The sequence below is a fragment of the Schistocerca nitens genome, chromosome 10 (assembly GCF_023898315.1).
Source record: "Schistocerca nitens isolate TAMUIC-IGC-003100 chromosome 10, iqSchNite1.1, whole genome shotgun sequence".
Lineage (NCBI taxonomy): Eukaryota > Metazoa > Arthropoda > Insecta > Orthoptera > Acrididae > Schistocerca > Schistocerca nitens.
This window is the reverse complement of record NC_064623.1, coordinates 222647286-222665199: the sequence shown is the minus strand read 5'-3', so window position 1 is coordinate 222665199 and position 17914 is coordinate 222647286. Positions and strand designations below refer to the sequence as shown.

At 39.1% G+C, this 17914-nt stretch overlaps 1 protein-coding gene across 1 annotated transcript in view; it reads right to left on the bottom strand.

Moving 5' to 3' along the window:
* Nucleotides 1-17914, bottom strand: part of LOC126210023 (serine/arginine repetitive matrix protein 1-like) — a 264901-nt gene that overhangs the window by 19062 nt on the left and 227925 nt on the right. The window contains exon 16 of the mRNA XM_049939127.1: nt 5078-5203. Coding sequence (XP_049795084.1) covers nt 5078-5203 — 126 coding nt within the window. The remainder of the gene's footprint in view (nt 1-5077; nt 5204-17914) is intronic.

Below are 17914 nucleotides of genomic sequence, written 5' to 3'. Positions count from 1 at the left end.
ATCTTCTGCAGATTATTACTGAAATTTATAGAGGTATAAGGTACAGATTAAAAAAGGGTCAAATCTATTACAGTGAAAATTACAGGATGGAATCTAACAGTGTTAAGAAACGGATAGTTGCTACTCACCATATAGCAGAGATACTGAGTCGCACATGGGCACAAGAAAAAGACTGTCAGAAAATGAGAGTTCAGCATACAGGGCATTCACTAGAGATAGAAAAAATGGTAACACTGCAGAATCTATTAGTGTAATGAAAGCACTGAGACAAAGTTTCAGTTGATACGGCTTTCCAAAGATGGACGAGCAGCTGTGCAGAAATGGAAATGATTGTTAACAATGAACAGGTGTTTTTATTAAGTCTTGCTAATGATCAAGCCATTCTAGCAGAAGATTAATATGATCTCGAGTTTACGTCACAACACGTATATCAGGAATACGACACATGTGGACTACAAATTGGTGTAACAAAACCAAATATCTGCTAATGAATAGCGACCCTAGATATGAAGTACACATCGATGAAGGAGCTGTTTTGAGTCAGGTAGACATCTTCAGAAGTCACATCAGGTAGACATGTTTATATATCTAGGGGCATATACTGTTGCAAGTGGATTGAGTAATACAGAAGTAAAATATAGAGTACAATAAAGGAGGTAAGTAATGTATTCTGTTTGGTAAGGCAAGAACATTTCCAACAGCAATAAGAAGGGAGCAGGTAGGATATGGTTGTATCAGGTGGTTATAATTAAACTGACAGAGTTATAATTAAACTGACAGTTTTCTGAGTGTTGGAGTGTGGGCCGTATACATCACAGGATGCTGAAACATTGTAGGTATGTTGATTAACTGGTTTGCTCACAGAGTATGTAATAATTCCACATTCTGCCAGTAGGTGAAAATATGGTGCATTAAACAGTCAGAATGGGAAGTTGGTCCACAAAAAGGAGAGGAATGATCATACACATGATAATGGTGGTTCTGGCATGTTTATTAGGATATGGTCACAAGTTACAAAATGTCTTCAATATAATCTCCTGGCTCAGCAACAACTTGCATCCATAACACGGTATGGTCGAAAGATGCTCACAGCGTACCCGGCATTGTCAGAGCATTGTTGTTGTATACTGTCCTTCAGATAGAGAAGTGTAAGAGTGCATCCCTGATGGACGCAATCTTTCAGATACCCCACAACCATAAGTCACATGTATTTACTATGTTGGGGGATCTGGAAGGATGAAGGAAAACATCTTAAAATTTCCTAGAGATGATGCAGTCATTACCAAAGGGTTCTCGAAGCAAATCTTTCACCTGACGAGCAACATCTGGTGTTGCCCCATCTTGCATAGGAACACGGTTGTGTTCTTGCAAAGCAGGAATCACGTGTTGCACAAGGAGGTCCTTATAATGTGAAGGTGTCACTGTACACCTAACAGGCTGTAGCAGTTTGCCTTCTTTTGTTTCTTCGTTGATTGTACTCAGTGTCGACATGCTGCATTGCTACACAGGCTGAAAAATGGGTTGTGGAAGTGCAACTACTGTCTACTTAGCCAACAGATGCAGAGTCGCGTTTTACAGTCCTTTACTACCACTTTTCACACACACCAATAATACACAATTATTTGGCCAGTGCACTATTGCTATAACTTCCCATAAGCCTCATTAATAGTTATCAGGTGAACATCCACACATTGCTACAATAGTTTCCTGTTGAACATCAACGAGCAGTAAAAGCATAACCACATAATTCTCAGTTCTTTCAGAATAATCAGGTGTGTATGGTACAGACACTGTCATTGCTTTAACACACAGCCTATTGGTGTAAAACTTATTTCACTGTTAAGTTGAAGCATTGTTGTTGTTCTAACCAACACAGGTTTCTTGTCTGAAACTCGGCCGCGGACCGACTGTCTCGTGACCAAAATTTGGTCCCTTATACATCTCAATAATAGGTACTGAAACTACACGCTGTTGAAAGTTAAAATTTGAAGAGATTGCAATTAAAACTTAACTCCTTAAGCTAACTGAATACATCAAAAAATTCTGTCTGTTTAACAGTTTCTTCTACTACGAGGGTCAAGTCGAATTATTTGTTTAAATCATGAAATTAACAAATATCGTTACACAAGCAATACTTCTTGGCAAAACTGTTAATTACTTTGGAATTAATTAAGGGCTGGCTTTGCTAACATGTTTTTGAATAGAACCAAATAACTACTTAAAGATTACTATTAGTTGTTTCCCCAAATGTTCATAATTAGTACAGAATTTATATTTGTTTATACGTCAACAATAGAATTTTAAGTTATGAAACAATTACTGATTTCACCTAGAGTCAAAATAAATTAGAAAATCAATTACATACACAAAACTAAGCACAAAATTATATCTGGTGTTATATTCTTTAAAACTGAGGGCCAACCTTTCTCTTTTATGAAAATACAGACTATACTCACGTATGTTAATGTTAATTAGTTCAAAAATGAAAAAAATGAATTTTAAGGAGGCAGATGGCAAAACAAGAGGGAAAGTAAAATTATTCCCACTTGCTACATGACAAGGTCCATAAGGTGTCATCTCCTGAAAGAAAACTGCATTGAGAATGAAGGAGCTTGTGAAACCGTACCACACAGTCACGTAAGTTGACTGCAGTTGATGTTCCGGCAAAATATGTGGCAGAGTTGAACCCCATATGCAACAATTCTGCATGTTCACGGCACTGTGCAGAGTAAAATGTGCCACAGCCATCCAAAGAATATTTCCTGGCCATGTGTCAATCATTTCTATGTTTGTAAAAAATGAAGGGCAAAGTCATGGAGGTTTAGCCTATCTTGGGGCTTCATTTGGAACACATTCTGAATCTTGTACAGATACCACTGTAAAATGAGCTGCAAAATTTTTTGAACTGTTGACCAAAGGAGAGATAATGCCTGTGACACGGCTTGAGCACTGGCTGCAGAATTTGAGGCATGTACTGCATGGTCAGCTATAGCTGTAGCAACTTCAACAACTGCCATGGGAATGGGCCACCTCCCTCTCCTCAATGCACCATCTAATGCACTTGTTTCTTCATATTTCTTGATCATCTTGTTTAGTCCATTTTTTGACATGAGACTTCTTCACAGCTGTTTCTGTCGGGAATATCCTCACATTGTAGCACTGCTATTACTGCCGTTCTGAAAAATGATTTACCAGCAGTGCACGGTCTTTCTAGTCAATAGCTGTTGTGTTTCATACAGAAAAGTTCAACCTTCTTACCCCTTTATACTAACTGTCACTTCACAAATGAAATCAACATACTGATGTAAAAACAGGAAACATTTTGCATTCTGGTGGCTTAAGGGGAACTATTATCTTTTTCAGCACACTTTGTGAGGCATCGATTAATGAATGTATCTACAGTGTTCAAAACCAAAATCAAAATTTTTGTTATCACATAGCATGCCTCCTACAATCAAAGATTGTGAGATAGGTGATTCGTAAATTCTAAAACCACATACGGACTAGTAAACTCAATCTAAGGTTACAATGTATTTGTTGTTGCTTCTTCAGATAGATATTACTTTACAATGTTATCACTAAAAAAAATAATCTATTGTTATAATACATATGGTGTTACATTTTTAGATAGATACTATATTACATGGTTATTATTCAAGAAATCTTCAACACAATAACAGCATTTACTTTTCAAGTATTTTTCAAGGTCTCCATCAGTATTTTTTAGATATGGATCACACTTCCCATTCCATATTTTATTTAAAAATTTTACGTCAATACGGAGCAGAGTTTTTTTGTATAGTTTTAATCTGTGGGTAGGTAACAAATAACTTGCCCTATGTCTAGTGTTCTACTGATGCAAGAAACAGTTGCCCTCAAAATGTTGTGGGTTTCTTCTTTTGAAGATGAGAATCTCACGCTTGAAATGCATGTTAGATTTAGGTTTTCAAATAAAGGTGAATCACATTCTTCACCAGGGTTTTGACTACCTCTCGTCATGCCTGAAGAGGAATGTCATACCACTATCCTTCCCACCCCTCTCACAGACTTATTCCACCACCAACTGAACCTGCACAATATCCTCCAACTGAACCTACACAATATCCTCCTCATCCATCCCTGTCGAATCCCTGTGTAAGAGACCTAGATGGAAGACCTGTCCCGTACATCCTCCGACCACCACCTACTCCAGTCCAGTCACTAGCATCACCTATCCCATCAGAGGAAGGGCTACCTATGAAACCAGTCATACAATCTACAAGCTAAGCTGCAAACACTGTGCTGCATTCTATGTGTGCAAGACAACCAACAAACTGTCTGTCCACACGAATGGTCACTGACAAACTGGGGCCAAGAAACAATCAGTCCACCCAGTTCCCGAGCACGCTGCCCAACACGACATTCTTCATTTCAGTGACTGCTTCACAACCTACGACATCTGGATCCATCCTACCAACACCGGCCTCTCTGAAATCCACAGGTGGAAACTCTGCCTGCAGTATATCCTGCAGTCTTGTAATAATTCTGGCCGTGACCTTTGTCGGTCATTGTCCACACCCACATATCCCTTTATCTGTTCCCACTAAAGCACCACACAGCTCTCTATTCCGCCAACACACCGACAGTCTTTTTACTTCTCTCCTCTTCCGCTGCCCCCCACCTGCTGTCTAATCTCTTGAGAGCACCTAGCTGCCCTACCCTCTCTCCACCTCATCCCTGTACGCTCCCACAAGCGGCACTTCATCGTCCCCCACTCCTACCTTGCCCCCCCCCCTTCCCCTCCCTGCCCCAGCCTCCTCCTTACCCCCGCCACCCAGACCGCTTCTCCCATCGTGCACTGCTGCTCGCAGTCTGGCTTTGGCAGCCAGAGACTGCAGTCACATTTATGCAATCTGCATTTGTGAGACTGTATGTGTGTATGTGTGTTGTCTAAATCTGAGGAAGTCTTTTTTGCCTGAAAGTTTACTTGTGTGACAGTCTTTTTGTCACGCCTATCTGTGACTCATCCTTTTCGTAATATTGCCATAAACACAAGTGGATTATTCACTGTACAGAGCTGCAACTCCTCCAGAATTACCTGTCGGCTGCTGGAGGGGACCCTGCTACAGCGGTGCTGGCCAGGCACCTCTCCCTCACTGAGGCTGCTGCACAACCACGCCGGCTCCCGCACGGCTCCTGGCAGCACCTCCCCCTGACTCAGCTGCTGTTGGCAGAGCAGAAGTAAGCAAATTAGCAACAGGCACCATCGTTCTTCTTGCTGCCGTTGTTGTTTGTTAAGACTGTTTTGACACAGCTGTGCACGCTAATCTATCCTGTGCAAGTGTTTTCATCTTACAGTAACCTACGTCGATTTGAAATTACTTACTGTACTCGAGACTAGATCTCCCTCTACAATTTTTAGCTCCACACACCCCTCCATTACAAAATTGACAATTCCTTAAAACCTCATGATGTGCCCTAAACTTCTTTTTTCCTCAGTTCAGTTCACTACAACTTCATCACTTAATTTATCTACTTGTCTAATCTTCAGCACTCTTGTGTAGCACAACATTTCAAAAACTTCTTTTCTCTTCTTATGTGAATTCAATATAGTTGTCCATCTTGATTGTTATTTTTTTTTTAATTGTACACCTTAAGGCATTTTGGCCACAGCCATTCTCTGAAACACATTTAAAGTCTTGCTACACTATATCTTGTCAATTACTACTACTACCACTACTATTGTTATCATTAGATGAAGAGGCTTGCACAGGATAGAGTACCATGGAAAGTTGCATCAAACTACTCTTTGGACTGAAGACCACAGCAGCAGCATCTGAAATATGTACAATTTGACACATCCCACGTCCTTGTGATTTACTTGGTATCTGGATCCATGAACATGAAATAACTAAATAAATAAAAAGAGCGGCTTGGAAGGGGACCAGTGGATGTGAAGGGAGTGAAACAGGATTTAGCATATCTCCTATGTTATTCAGTGTGTACACTGAGCATGCACTACATGAGATCCAACAAGTAACAGTGTGTTAAGATTTTAAATGTGATTCTGAGGATATCTGTGGTAAAATCATATTACGGTATATAATTTTGAGCTGAAATAAAGAGCATATAAAATGCAGAATGGTAATAGCAAGAATTTGTATTACTGCCAAAGAGAAATTTGCTAACACTAAATATAAAGTTGAGTGTCAGGAAGTATTTTATGACAGTATTTGTCGGCAGTATAGCATAGTACTGGAGTGCAGTGTAGACATAAACAATTTGGATTATCCTGAAAATGGCATAAACCAGTGTACAAGTTTGTGATCATTGTCACTAGTCATTATAATTGTCTGTCTTGATCCCTTTAATTCCTACTACAAATTTTTCTTTTGTTTCCTTTATTGCTCACTCATTATACAGATTGAATAACATTGGGGATAGGTTACAACCCTGTCTCACTTCCTTCTCAACCATTGCTTCCCTTTCATCGCCTCGACTCTTATAACTGCCATCTGGTTTCTGTACAAATTGTAAATAGCCTTCCACTCGGTGTATTTTATCCCTGCCACCTTTAGAATTTGAGAGAGAGTATTCCAGTCAACATTGTCAAAAGCTTTCTCTAAGTCTACAAGTGCTATAAACATAGGTTTATCTTTCCTTAACCTGTATTCTATGAGCAGTCGCAGGGTCAGTATTGCCTCGCATATTCCTACATTTCTCCAGAAGCCAAACTGGTCTTCCCTGAGCTCAGCCTCTATCAGTTTTTACAGTCTTCTGTAAAGGATTCATGTTAGTATTTTGTGACCATGACTCATTAAACTGATAGTTCAGTAATTTTCACACCTGTCAGCACCTGCTTTCTTTGGAACTGGAATCACTATATGTTGCTTGAAGTCTGAAGGTATTGCCTGACTCATACATCTTGCTCACCAGATGGTACAGTTTTGTCAGGAATGGCTCTCCCAAGGCCGTCAGTAGTTCTGATGGAATGTTGTCTACTCCCAGGGCCTTGTCTCGACTCAGGTCTTTCAGTGCTGTGTCAAACTCTTCACGCAGTATCGTATCTCCCATTTCATCTTCATCTACATCCTCTTCCATTTCCATAATAATGTCGTCAAGTACATTGCCCTTGTATAGACCCTCTATATACTCCTTACACCTTTCTGCTTTCCCTTGTTTGCTTAGGACTGGTTTTCCATTTGAGCTCTTGATATTGAAACTGGTGGTTCTCTTTTCTCCAAAGGACTCTTTAGTTTCTCTGTAGGCAGTATCTGTCTTACCCCTAGCAATATATGCTTCTACATTCATACATTTGTCCTCTAGCCATTCCTGCTTAGGCATTTTGCACTTCCTGTTGATCACATTTTTTACATGTTTGTATTCCCTTTCACCTGCCTCATTTACTGCATTTTTATATTTTCTCCTTTCTCCTATTAAATTCAATATCTCTTGTGTTACCCAAGGATTTCTACTAGCCCTCATCCTTTTCACCTGCTTGGTCCTCTGCTGCCTTCACTATTTCATCTCTTAAAGCTACCCATTCTTCTTCCCTAATGCCCACTCTGAAAATCTCTGCAACCTCTGGTTCTTTCAGTTTATCCAGGTCCCACCTTTTCACAGTTCCTTCAGTTTTAATCTGCAGTTCATAACCAATAAATTGTGACCAGAGTCCACATCTACTCCTGCAAATGTCTTACAATTTAAAACCTGGTTCTGAAATCTCTGTCTTACCATTATATAATCAATCTGAAACCTTCTGATGTCTTCAGGTTTTCACATGCATACAACCTTCTTTCATGAATGATTAAATTATGCTCTGTGCAAAATTCTACCAGATGGCTTCTTCTTTCATTCCTTTCCCCCAATCCATATTTACCTACTACTTTTCCCTCGCTTCCTTGTCCTGTTATTGAATTCTAGTACCCCATGACCATTAAATTTTTGTTTCCCATAACTATCTGAATAATTTCTTTCCTTTCATCATACATTTCCTCAATCTCCTCATCATCTTTGGAGCTAGTTGGCATACAAACTTGTACTACTGTGGTGAGTGTGGGCTTCGTGTCTATCTTGGCTACAATAATGTGTTCATTATGCTGTTCATAATGAACACGTGAGGCAATACTGACCTTACGACTTATCTTAGAAGGAAGATTAAGGAAAGGCAAACCTACATTTCTAGCATTTGTAGACTTAGAGAAAGCTTTTGACAATGTTGACTGGAATACTCTCTTTCAAATTCTAAAGGTGGCAGGGGTAAAATACAGGGAGAGAAATGCTATTTACAATTTGCACATAAACCAGATGGTAGTTATAAGAGTCAAGGGGCATGAAAGGGAAGCAGTGGTTGGGAAGTGAGTGAGACAGGGTTGTAGCCTATCCCCGATGTTATTCAATCTGTATATTGAGCAAGCAGTAAAGGAAACAAAAGAAAAATTTGGAGTAGGTATTAAAATCCATGGAGAAGAAATAAAAACTTTGAGGTTCGCCGATGACAATGTAATTCTGTCAGAGACAGCAAAGGACTTGGAAGAGCAGTTGAACGGAATGGACAGTGTCTTGAAAGGAGGATATAAGATGAACATCAACAAAAGCAAAACGAGGATAATGGAATGTAGTTGAATTAAGTTGGGTGATGCTGAGGGAATTAGGTTAGGAAACGAGACACTTAAAGTAGTAAAGGAGTTTTGCTATTTGGGGAGCAAAATAACTGATGATGGTTGAAGTAGAGAGGATATAAAATATAGACTGGCAATGGCAACAAAAGTGTTTCTGAAGAAGAGAAATTTGTTAACATTGAGTATTGATTTAAGTGTCAGGAAGAGTATTGATTTAAGTGTCAGGAAGTCGTTTCTGAAAGTATTTGTATGGAGTGTAGCCATGTATGGAGGTGAAATGTGGACGATAAATAGTTTGGACAAGAAGAGAATAGAAGCTTTCAAAATGTGGTGCTACAGAAGAATGCTGAAGATTAGATTGGTAGATCACATAACTAATCAGGAGGTATTGAATAGAATTGGGGAGAAGAGGAGTTTGTGGCACAACTTGACAAGAAGAAGGGACCGGTTGGTAGGATATGTTCTGAGGCATCAAGGGATCACAAATTTAGCATTGGAGGGCAGTGTGGATGGTAAAAATCATAGAGGGAGACCAAGAGATGAATACACTAAGCAGATTCAGAAGGATGTAGGTTGCAGTAAGTACTGGGAGATGAAGAAGCTTGCACAGGATAGAGTAGCATGGAGAGCTGCATCAAACCAGTCTCAGGACTGAAGACCACAACAAACAAAACAACAACAACATGCTGTTCATAGTAGCTTACCCATGTTCGTATTTCCCCCTATATCAAGCTTCAACCTATCCATTTCTTTTTTAAATTTTCTAACCTACCTGCTCGATTAATGGAGCTGATATTCCATGCTCCGATTTGTAAAATGCCACTTTTGTTTTTCCTAAAACGACATCCTCCAGAACAGTCCCCACCCAGAGATCTGAATGGGGGACTATCTTACCTCCAGAATGTTTTACCAAAGAGGATGCCATCATAATTTAACCATACAGTAGAGCTGAATGTCATCAGGAAAAATTATGGCTGTAGTTTCCCCTTGCTTTCAGCCGTTTGCAGTACCAGCACAGCAAAACCGTTTTGGGTGATGTTACAAGGCCAGATCAGTCAGTCATCTAGACTGTTGGCCCTGCAACTACTGAAAAGGCTGCTGCCCCTCTTCAGGAACTACACGTTTGTCAGGCCTCTCAACAGATACCTCTTCGTTGTGGTTGCACCTCTGGTACAGCTATCTGTATCCCTGAGGCACCCAAGCCTCCCCACCAATGCCAAGGTCCATGGTTCAGGGGCAGGGGGGGGGAAAGGGGGGGGGCGATATTTCAGATATAACTTACATAAATACTACAAAAGATACAATGTAAATAATGCGTCAAATAAGGAACTTATATCCAGTTAACAGAATATTAGGGTACACTGAGGCAGGATCAGATATAGAATAATTTACATAAATGCGATAAAAGATACAATGAAGATAAGATATCAAGTACAGAACATATTTCCAATTAACATAATATTAAGTTACATTTAGGAAGAATCTTTAATATACAGGGGATGCAAAAGTAAGCTAAGCAATACAATAAATACATACATGAATACTGAAAACAAAATTATCATATATCTATGATAGTGAGATAAAAAGTATTTGTAAAACAAATGCAAATTTAGTGGTAGTATCCATTTTCTCTCCTAAATTTGTTTACTGTATAAAAAGATCCCTGTATTAGGTACACTTTCAGGATTTGTTTGAATTTTGGTAGTTATTTATGCAGACATTTGATATGTGGTGAGAGTGCGTTAACCAGGTTAATGCTAGAGTAGTAAGCTCCTTTTTGCGCCAAATTTAGACTTTTCAATTCAATGTGTAGACTATTTTCTGTTCTTTTGCTTTCACCATTGTCTCTGTGTAAAGAAAAGTTTTTACAGGCAAAGGTCTACAAGGAAAAAATATACTGTGAGGAGGTGGTAATCTTCAGAATTGAACCATAAAGTATGAATATACAGTGAGTATACAGGTGCACAGAACAGACTTTTCTTCATGAACAAACATTGCCTCCAGAGTGACATGACTTACAAGGAGAAGACCTCAGACACGGCCAACTGATTTGGCTCAAATTTGGCAGGTTGCTTTTGTACAACCTAAAACAAAGGACTCTAAGATATTTTGGCTCAACATCCTCCCGCTTTTGAGAAAATCATCCCTAAGGGTTATGATGAGCAATTGACTCAAAATTGATGGGATCGATAGATAATTGTAAATAGAGCATTTTTCATCATGAGGTGTGGGGTCCATAAATAAATACTTTTCCAGAAATCAAGGAAAGTAACTTTTACGACTGCCATTTATGTAGCCACATGGTAAATGGTTTTCATTGAAAAGCTGATAGCACAGCAGTCGCCGGCATGGTGGCTCAGCATGTTTGGTCAGAGAGCTGGCTGGTCTCTGTAATAAAAAAGAACTGAGTGAAGGGATCAACAACGTACTTCAACGGATGTCATGTAATATCCACTATGATCAAATACATACAATGAACAATAATGAACAAAACTAAAAAAAGGAAACAAAACAGCTCAGGTAACTGGCTGGGAAGTGGAGAACCCGCGTTCGAATCTTGAGGAAACCTAGCGGATGTTATTCTTCTCGTTCGTACTTTTTTGTATCTGTATCTCAATTGATAGGTATAGGAGGGTTAATAAGATCAGTAAATCAATAAGGAATGATAAAAAGGTAGGCAAATAAATTGCTCAAACCTCTTCAGATAATAAACAACTAAAATGTTACTCCTGGTCACTTTACAATGGCACTTCCAGTCACTGTTATGTGTCCTCCATTTTCTTTGAACAACTAGATGGATGGTATTTGCCATATAAACATTCGAAACAAATATACTCATGGCACCAAGAACATCTAATGAATGCAACCTTTTGACAGCTACACTGTTCCTTCCGAACAAACTTGGTTTTTCATTTAAAACTATGTCTTTTTTGTGGATTAATGGATACTGTGCATATATATTGCCTGAAAAATCAATGCTGAAAGTTGGTTATGAATTATGCTGTGAATAGTTATTGCATCTGTGCAGTTGTGCAATTCACGCTGGGTTCCCAGAAGCACACTGCAATTCTGAAGCCTCAAAATAAAGTTTTAACCTGGAGATAAAAATAAACATCACACGGCTGGCACACAGGTGTGCAGTTTGGGTGTATTACTTTTAGCGTGCACATCAGTTGACCCTCATCATCTATACATATGGTGTCGTACATTAGAGTATTAGTTTGTCCACCCCAGGAATCCAGTATTAGACAAAACTTGTTATGAGGAATGCATCATTTTCAAACATTCTCAAGATATGTTCTGTAAATCAAATTTGTCAATTTCCAGGATTTGGAGCAAGTAATGTAAACATTTTTCAATGAATCAGTTAAGTGATTGACCTCTTCTATAACCCGAGGATCAAATTAACATTCGTTTCTTGTAAACACAGAAAAACCTTAGGCAATGCTTTTGCAGGGGATGTGATGGCATATTGCACCATGTATGAATGTGTTAGGTGTGCAATAAAATACGTTGAATGTTCACCCGATACTTGCATCCTCTTTGATTGGTGTTGATCACATAATCATGATTAAAACCTGTCACAAGTGACGCCATTTGCATGCAGAGAAGAGCTGCCACTCTCTGTATATGTTCTATATTTTTTACCTCCTTGTGGGAGATGTATTTAGTGACATGGCATTGACGAATTTTATATTCCAATTTGAAATTCCTTGATCAAGATAATGATGCAGCAAACATAAAATCCTTATTGGTCATACATTGAAGCACTGCACCTGCAGCCCACTCCTGGAGTATTCTTGTTGTTACCTTCTCGTTACAATGACGAGATCTGACAGATCAGTGGCATGTCCACTTATTGATCACCTGGTATTTGTCATATCTCGTCCCTCCTTTAACGATATCATTTACCAGAAATTTTAGGTTCTTCTTCCTTTTCAGTGCTGTTGTTGCTCCATTCTTTTGCAGTGTTTGTAGGTTCCAGTTTGGATGATTCCTGGTTAGCACTACTGCCTTTGCTTTTACTTCAAGGGGAATAGCACCATAGTTAAATCATTTAGTAACCGGTTCATAATACTCATCAGGAACAGATGAAGCACAGACAGCCTGAACGTTGACATTTCCAAAGTGTTATGTCCATTTTCTGATTCACAATCACAAGTTGTGACATCTTCCACTGAATCACCTTCTGCTTTGCCTTCCTGGTATAGTTCTTCAGTATCAACAAAAGTCATTTCATTCATGAGCTCCAAATATCACTCAATGATAGCCGCTCCTATCAATCTGGAATGCCAAGAAGCAGAACTGCCTGCTTCTGGTAGTGCATTGATAGTACATCTGTCTTGCAATGGTTTCACAAACCAAAACTCGGCGTCGGTAACTTCTTGCTTGCCGTCGTCTGTGGCAGGCTCCCAACTGTATATTTCGGCACTGGTCAACGGATGTACATTCTCTATTATTCAGATTATGCAACTGAAAGATATGACACAACAAACAATAACTAATTAATACGGCATAAACAGAAAAGCTAATTGCGATGAACTACATGCAGTACAAGTCATACATTACTTACGGAAGGTCACTGTGTTCTTTCACAAAACTTATTTTATTTGGCAGATTAACGATGAACAATCATCACATGTATCCTCAGGGTTTGCAACAGCCTAATGATGGAAAACAACTTTATTCAACCGATTTCTATAAGTTTTGTGCTGGACATCCTCACTCTTCAAGATTCACAACTATTATATGATGAACAGGCAACCAGAACAACATAACTCTCCCTGCATGCATTCTATCCCATGCCTCACTGTAAACAAGCATCATGTGGTTGGCTAACTGTGGTCCCTCATGAGGAATTTGCAGCACTCTTACTCTTGTTTTCATGTGACAAGGTTTAAAAATTTAATTCTTTACTAATTCATTTCATCTGGGAAATTAGTTTGCCTACCTTATTACAATTATTATTCCGTGTCGAGTTGTGTACCTTATTAACCCTCCTATCCCTATGAATTCTGATACAAAAAATTACAATTTTATTGTACTGTTTCCTCAAGATTCACATGTTTGCCATGTGAGTAAATAAGCAGCAGTTTTAAAAGTTTCTTTCGTCAGTTTCTGGAAAAGTATGCACTTGGGGACCCCATACCTGATGATAAAAAATGCTCTATTTACAATCATCTATCGATCCCACCAATTTTGAGTTGATTACTTTTAGAGATAATCACAAAAATGGAGGGGGGGGGGGGGGGGGGGGAGTTGAGGAGCCATTGTTTTAGGTTATACACAAGCAACCTACCAAATCCGAGCCGAATCAGTTGGCCGTGTCTGAGGCCTTCACCTTGTTAGTGGTATTTACATATGGTAGCTGGTCTTTCTTTCACTGATTCTATTTAAATCCTTAGTGCTACCAATTATTCACTGTTGCTGCTAATTATAAATAAATTGGTAAAAACGGGACAAATATATGAAATATTAAAGTTTCGGTCTCGGTGAAAAACATAAACTAACAGCACTATGCACAAGCCACGCAATAATTCCATCTGAATGTTGGTGACAAGCATGGTATGCTATTATTTCTAACTCCAGTGTGCTGTTGCCACATAGACCAAGCAAATGATAGATGTCTGTTCAGCAACGGTCATTTCTTTATGTTGATGTTTCAACAAAATGACACCGTAGAACTGACACTCTGACAATAATGTGCTATCTCAGTCATGAGGCAAAAGGAAAGCTTCTTGTATGTCAGACAGCTAGAGGTAAGAGAACTTGTATACCTCTCCCTGTTCACTCTTAGACCATAAATTTATGTATTTACTTTTTTTCCCTGTGCCCTTGGTGGATGCCTAATCCACCACTGCTTCCATATGGCCATAAATCCAAACAGTTGCCCACAGAGGTACCTGGGCCAAATGACCAACTGCTCCACTTGGATCCCAGTGCTCACAACACTAAAGAAGACTTCATGTAACATTTATGTCAAATAATGAGTACCTACTATCTCATAATGTTGTACAATATGTTGCCAACCTATTGGGAGAACAAGAGAGAGAGAGAGAGAGAGATAGGAAAGATAGCTTTGGATAACATGGCACCTACAGTCCACATTTTATATCTGCTGTGCTGTGGCCATTATCACTTACTTTGCTGCCAAAACAGCATAACTCATCTATCACTTTCAGTGCCTCATTTCCAAATGTAATTCCCTCAGCATCACTTGATTTACTTTGAGTACATTCCATTACCCTTGTTTTGTTTTTGTTAATGTTCATAATATATCCTCTTTTCAAGATGCTCTCCTTTCTGTACAACTGATCTTCCATGCCCTTTACTGCCTCTCACAGTATTACAATATCATCAGAAACCTCAGTTTTTTAATATCTTCTCCCTGAACTTTAATTCCTTTTCTAAACTTTTCTTTTGTTTCCTTTACTACTTGTTCAGTGCACAGACTGAATAACATTGGAGAAGTGGCTACATTCCTGGCAGTCTCCTTTCTCAACTATTAATTTCCTATTGTGACCTCAGCTCTTATAACGGCAGTCTGGTTCTGTGCAAATTGTAGATTACCTTCCACCCCCACATTTTATCTCTGTTACAAACCTGTATTGCTATCAACAGAATGAAAATTTATCATTAAAAATACAAATGCTATAAATATAGATTTGCCTTCCTCCAATATACCTTGTGAGGGTCACTGCAGCATAGCATGTTGCTACACTTCTCCAGAACTGAAACTAATCTATCCTGAGGTCAACTTGTATCAGTATTTTCATTCTTTTGTAAATCATTTGTGTCAGTATTTTTTACAATGACTTATTAAACTCATAATCCTGTGATATTTACATGTGGCAGCAGCTGCTATCTTTGGATCAGGAATTGCTACATTCTTCTTCAAGTTTGAGGGAATTTTGCCTCTCATATATTTTACATACCCTGTGGAATAGTTTTGTCATGGTATATTCTCCCAACAGTCTCAATAACTTACAGGGAATGACATCTACTCCAGGGGCCTAGTTTTTACATAAGTCATTCAGTGCTGAGTGAAATTCTTCTTACAGTATCAAATCTTCCCATAATCATTTACTTCCTATCCATTCCCAAGATACTGTCTTCATGTTCATTTCCATTGTAGCATATGCACTTCAGGCAGAAGGGTTGAAGGGGAAGGAAAAGGGATGAAGGAAAAGGACTGGAGCAGTCTAGGAAAAGGGGTAGATTTCGGGAAAGTCACCCAGAACCGCAAGTCAGGGGAGACTTACCACATGGGGTGAGAAGGAAAGACTGATTGTTGGGGACTGCATCGGATGAGATTTGAAAACCTGACATCTTAAAGGTGGAAGACAAGGTAATATGCAGTCAGAGATTACTACTTAAATGTCATGCATGAGTTAATAAGAGTGAAAAGCTAAGTGCATTGCATGTAACAGAGGTGGGAGGGGAAAGGTGAAAAATAGATGGGAAAGACAATGAAAGATGTAGTAAACTAAGACAGAGTGAAGCAAAGAGTAGTTACTGTGAAGAAATGTTGAGATGGAAGAAATTAATGTAAATTAAGGCCAAGTGGGTGGCAAGAACCAAGGACATGTTAGTTCCCGCCTGCGGAGTTCTGAGAAACTGGTGTCTGGAGGAAGAATCCAGATGGCGCGTGTGGTGAAACAGGAGCTGAGGCCACAAATGTCATGTTGTAGGGCATGCTCTGCAGTATGCACCCTCTGCCTGTGACCATTTATCCTACTTGATAATCTGGTGGTAGTTATGCCGATGTAGAAGGCTGAACAGAGTTTACATAACAGCTGGTATACAACATGTGTCGTTTCACAGGTGGCTATCCCTTTGGTAGTATATGTTTTGCCAGTTACAGGGCTGTTATAGATGGTGGTGGAAGGAGGGTTCATAAGGCAAGTCTTGCAGCAGGTACAGTCACAGGGGTAGGAGCCATATGGTAGGGAGATGGATCCAGAAGGAGCATAGGGTCTGACAAGAATATTGCATAAATCAGGAGGGTGACAGAAAGCTATTTGCCCACTACACCAAATATTCATATCGTAGTACACTGATGGACCGTAATCATTACTTCACCAAAATTTTGCTTCCCAGCATAATTAAAATGCTGAAACTGGTTTAAAATAACAGTCCATATTGCAATAATATTTTATTAATGACCAGTTTCATCTTAAGAAACTGAGCACTGTAAGAACAAGAGTAGTGGAGTTACAGAAGGTTTGGTGAGCACAATGTCAAAGGAAAGTGTAATGAAGTAGCAATGCAGCATTTACCCATTTGGCTGATGCTGGTGGCTGCTCAGATGTTCATATGGTAACAAAATCATAAACTGCTGACTGATGGCTGCACAGTCAAAGGTTAAACAGTGTGCAAATTTCTTGCAAAAATGGATTACGTAAGCCCCAGCCAATGCAAAAAAGTGAGATACTGATGTTATATGGAATTCACAAAGTAAGTTATCATAAACTTGGTATGAATATACAAATAGGTAAGTAGTATTTTTACATTAAGGAAAAGATCGCTTTATTGGTTTGTACTTACCATAAAGCTTACATGTTATGTTACACACAGGAACAACCAAAAGACACTTACCCAACAGCTTTTGGCCATGGCATTCTTCAAAAAAGCAAAAAAACACAAATTCATTCAAATAACAAAGCAAACCTCATGTACACACGACCGCCATCTCTGGCACCTCGCACCAAGCTGTCAGAGATGGTCACAATTTGACCCCTTTCAAACTCGTACGAGTGTATCTCCGTGGCACGGTTACCTGCTTGCTTCACAAGTTTGCATGACACTGAGCCTTCTGGCTGTAAGTATTCCCTCTTAAACGGTAGACACCCGTGGTGCTCTGGTAGCTATGCCACTGTGCTATCTACTGGCAGACAACCTTGAAACCATTATCAGTATACTATTAATACTTCCCTCAGGTACTATATGCTGTCATCGGATCAAAATCGACATATTTACAGGTGCTCTAAATTTTTTTTTGAGCTGTGTGTGTTTATATTAACCTGAAAATTAATTAGTTCAGAAGATACTGTTAATTAAAGATTTCACATAGTCCAAACTTTCAGTGAGACTTATAGCCAGACTACTACAAATTTTTGGGATATGTTGATAGGCTTTGGATCACTTGATTTTTATGAATCTAGTGACACCCAAAATTTTCAATAACTGAATTTCATCATACGAGATGGATCCCATCATCATAAACATGGGGTTCCAACTGAATAGGTATAAATTATTACTGCATACTTCATTAGCTGCTGCTCATACCAAACAAAACTTGATATTAGTCTTGA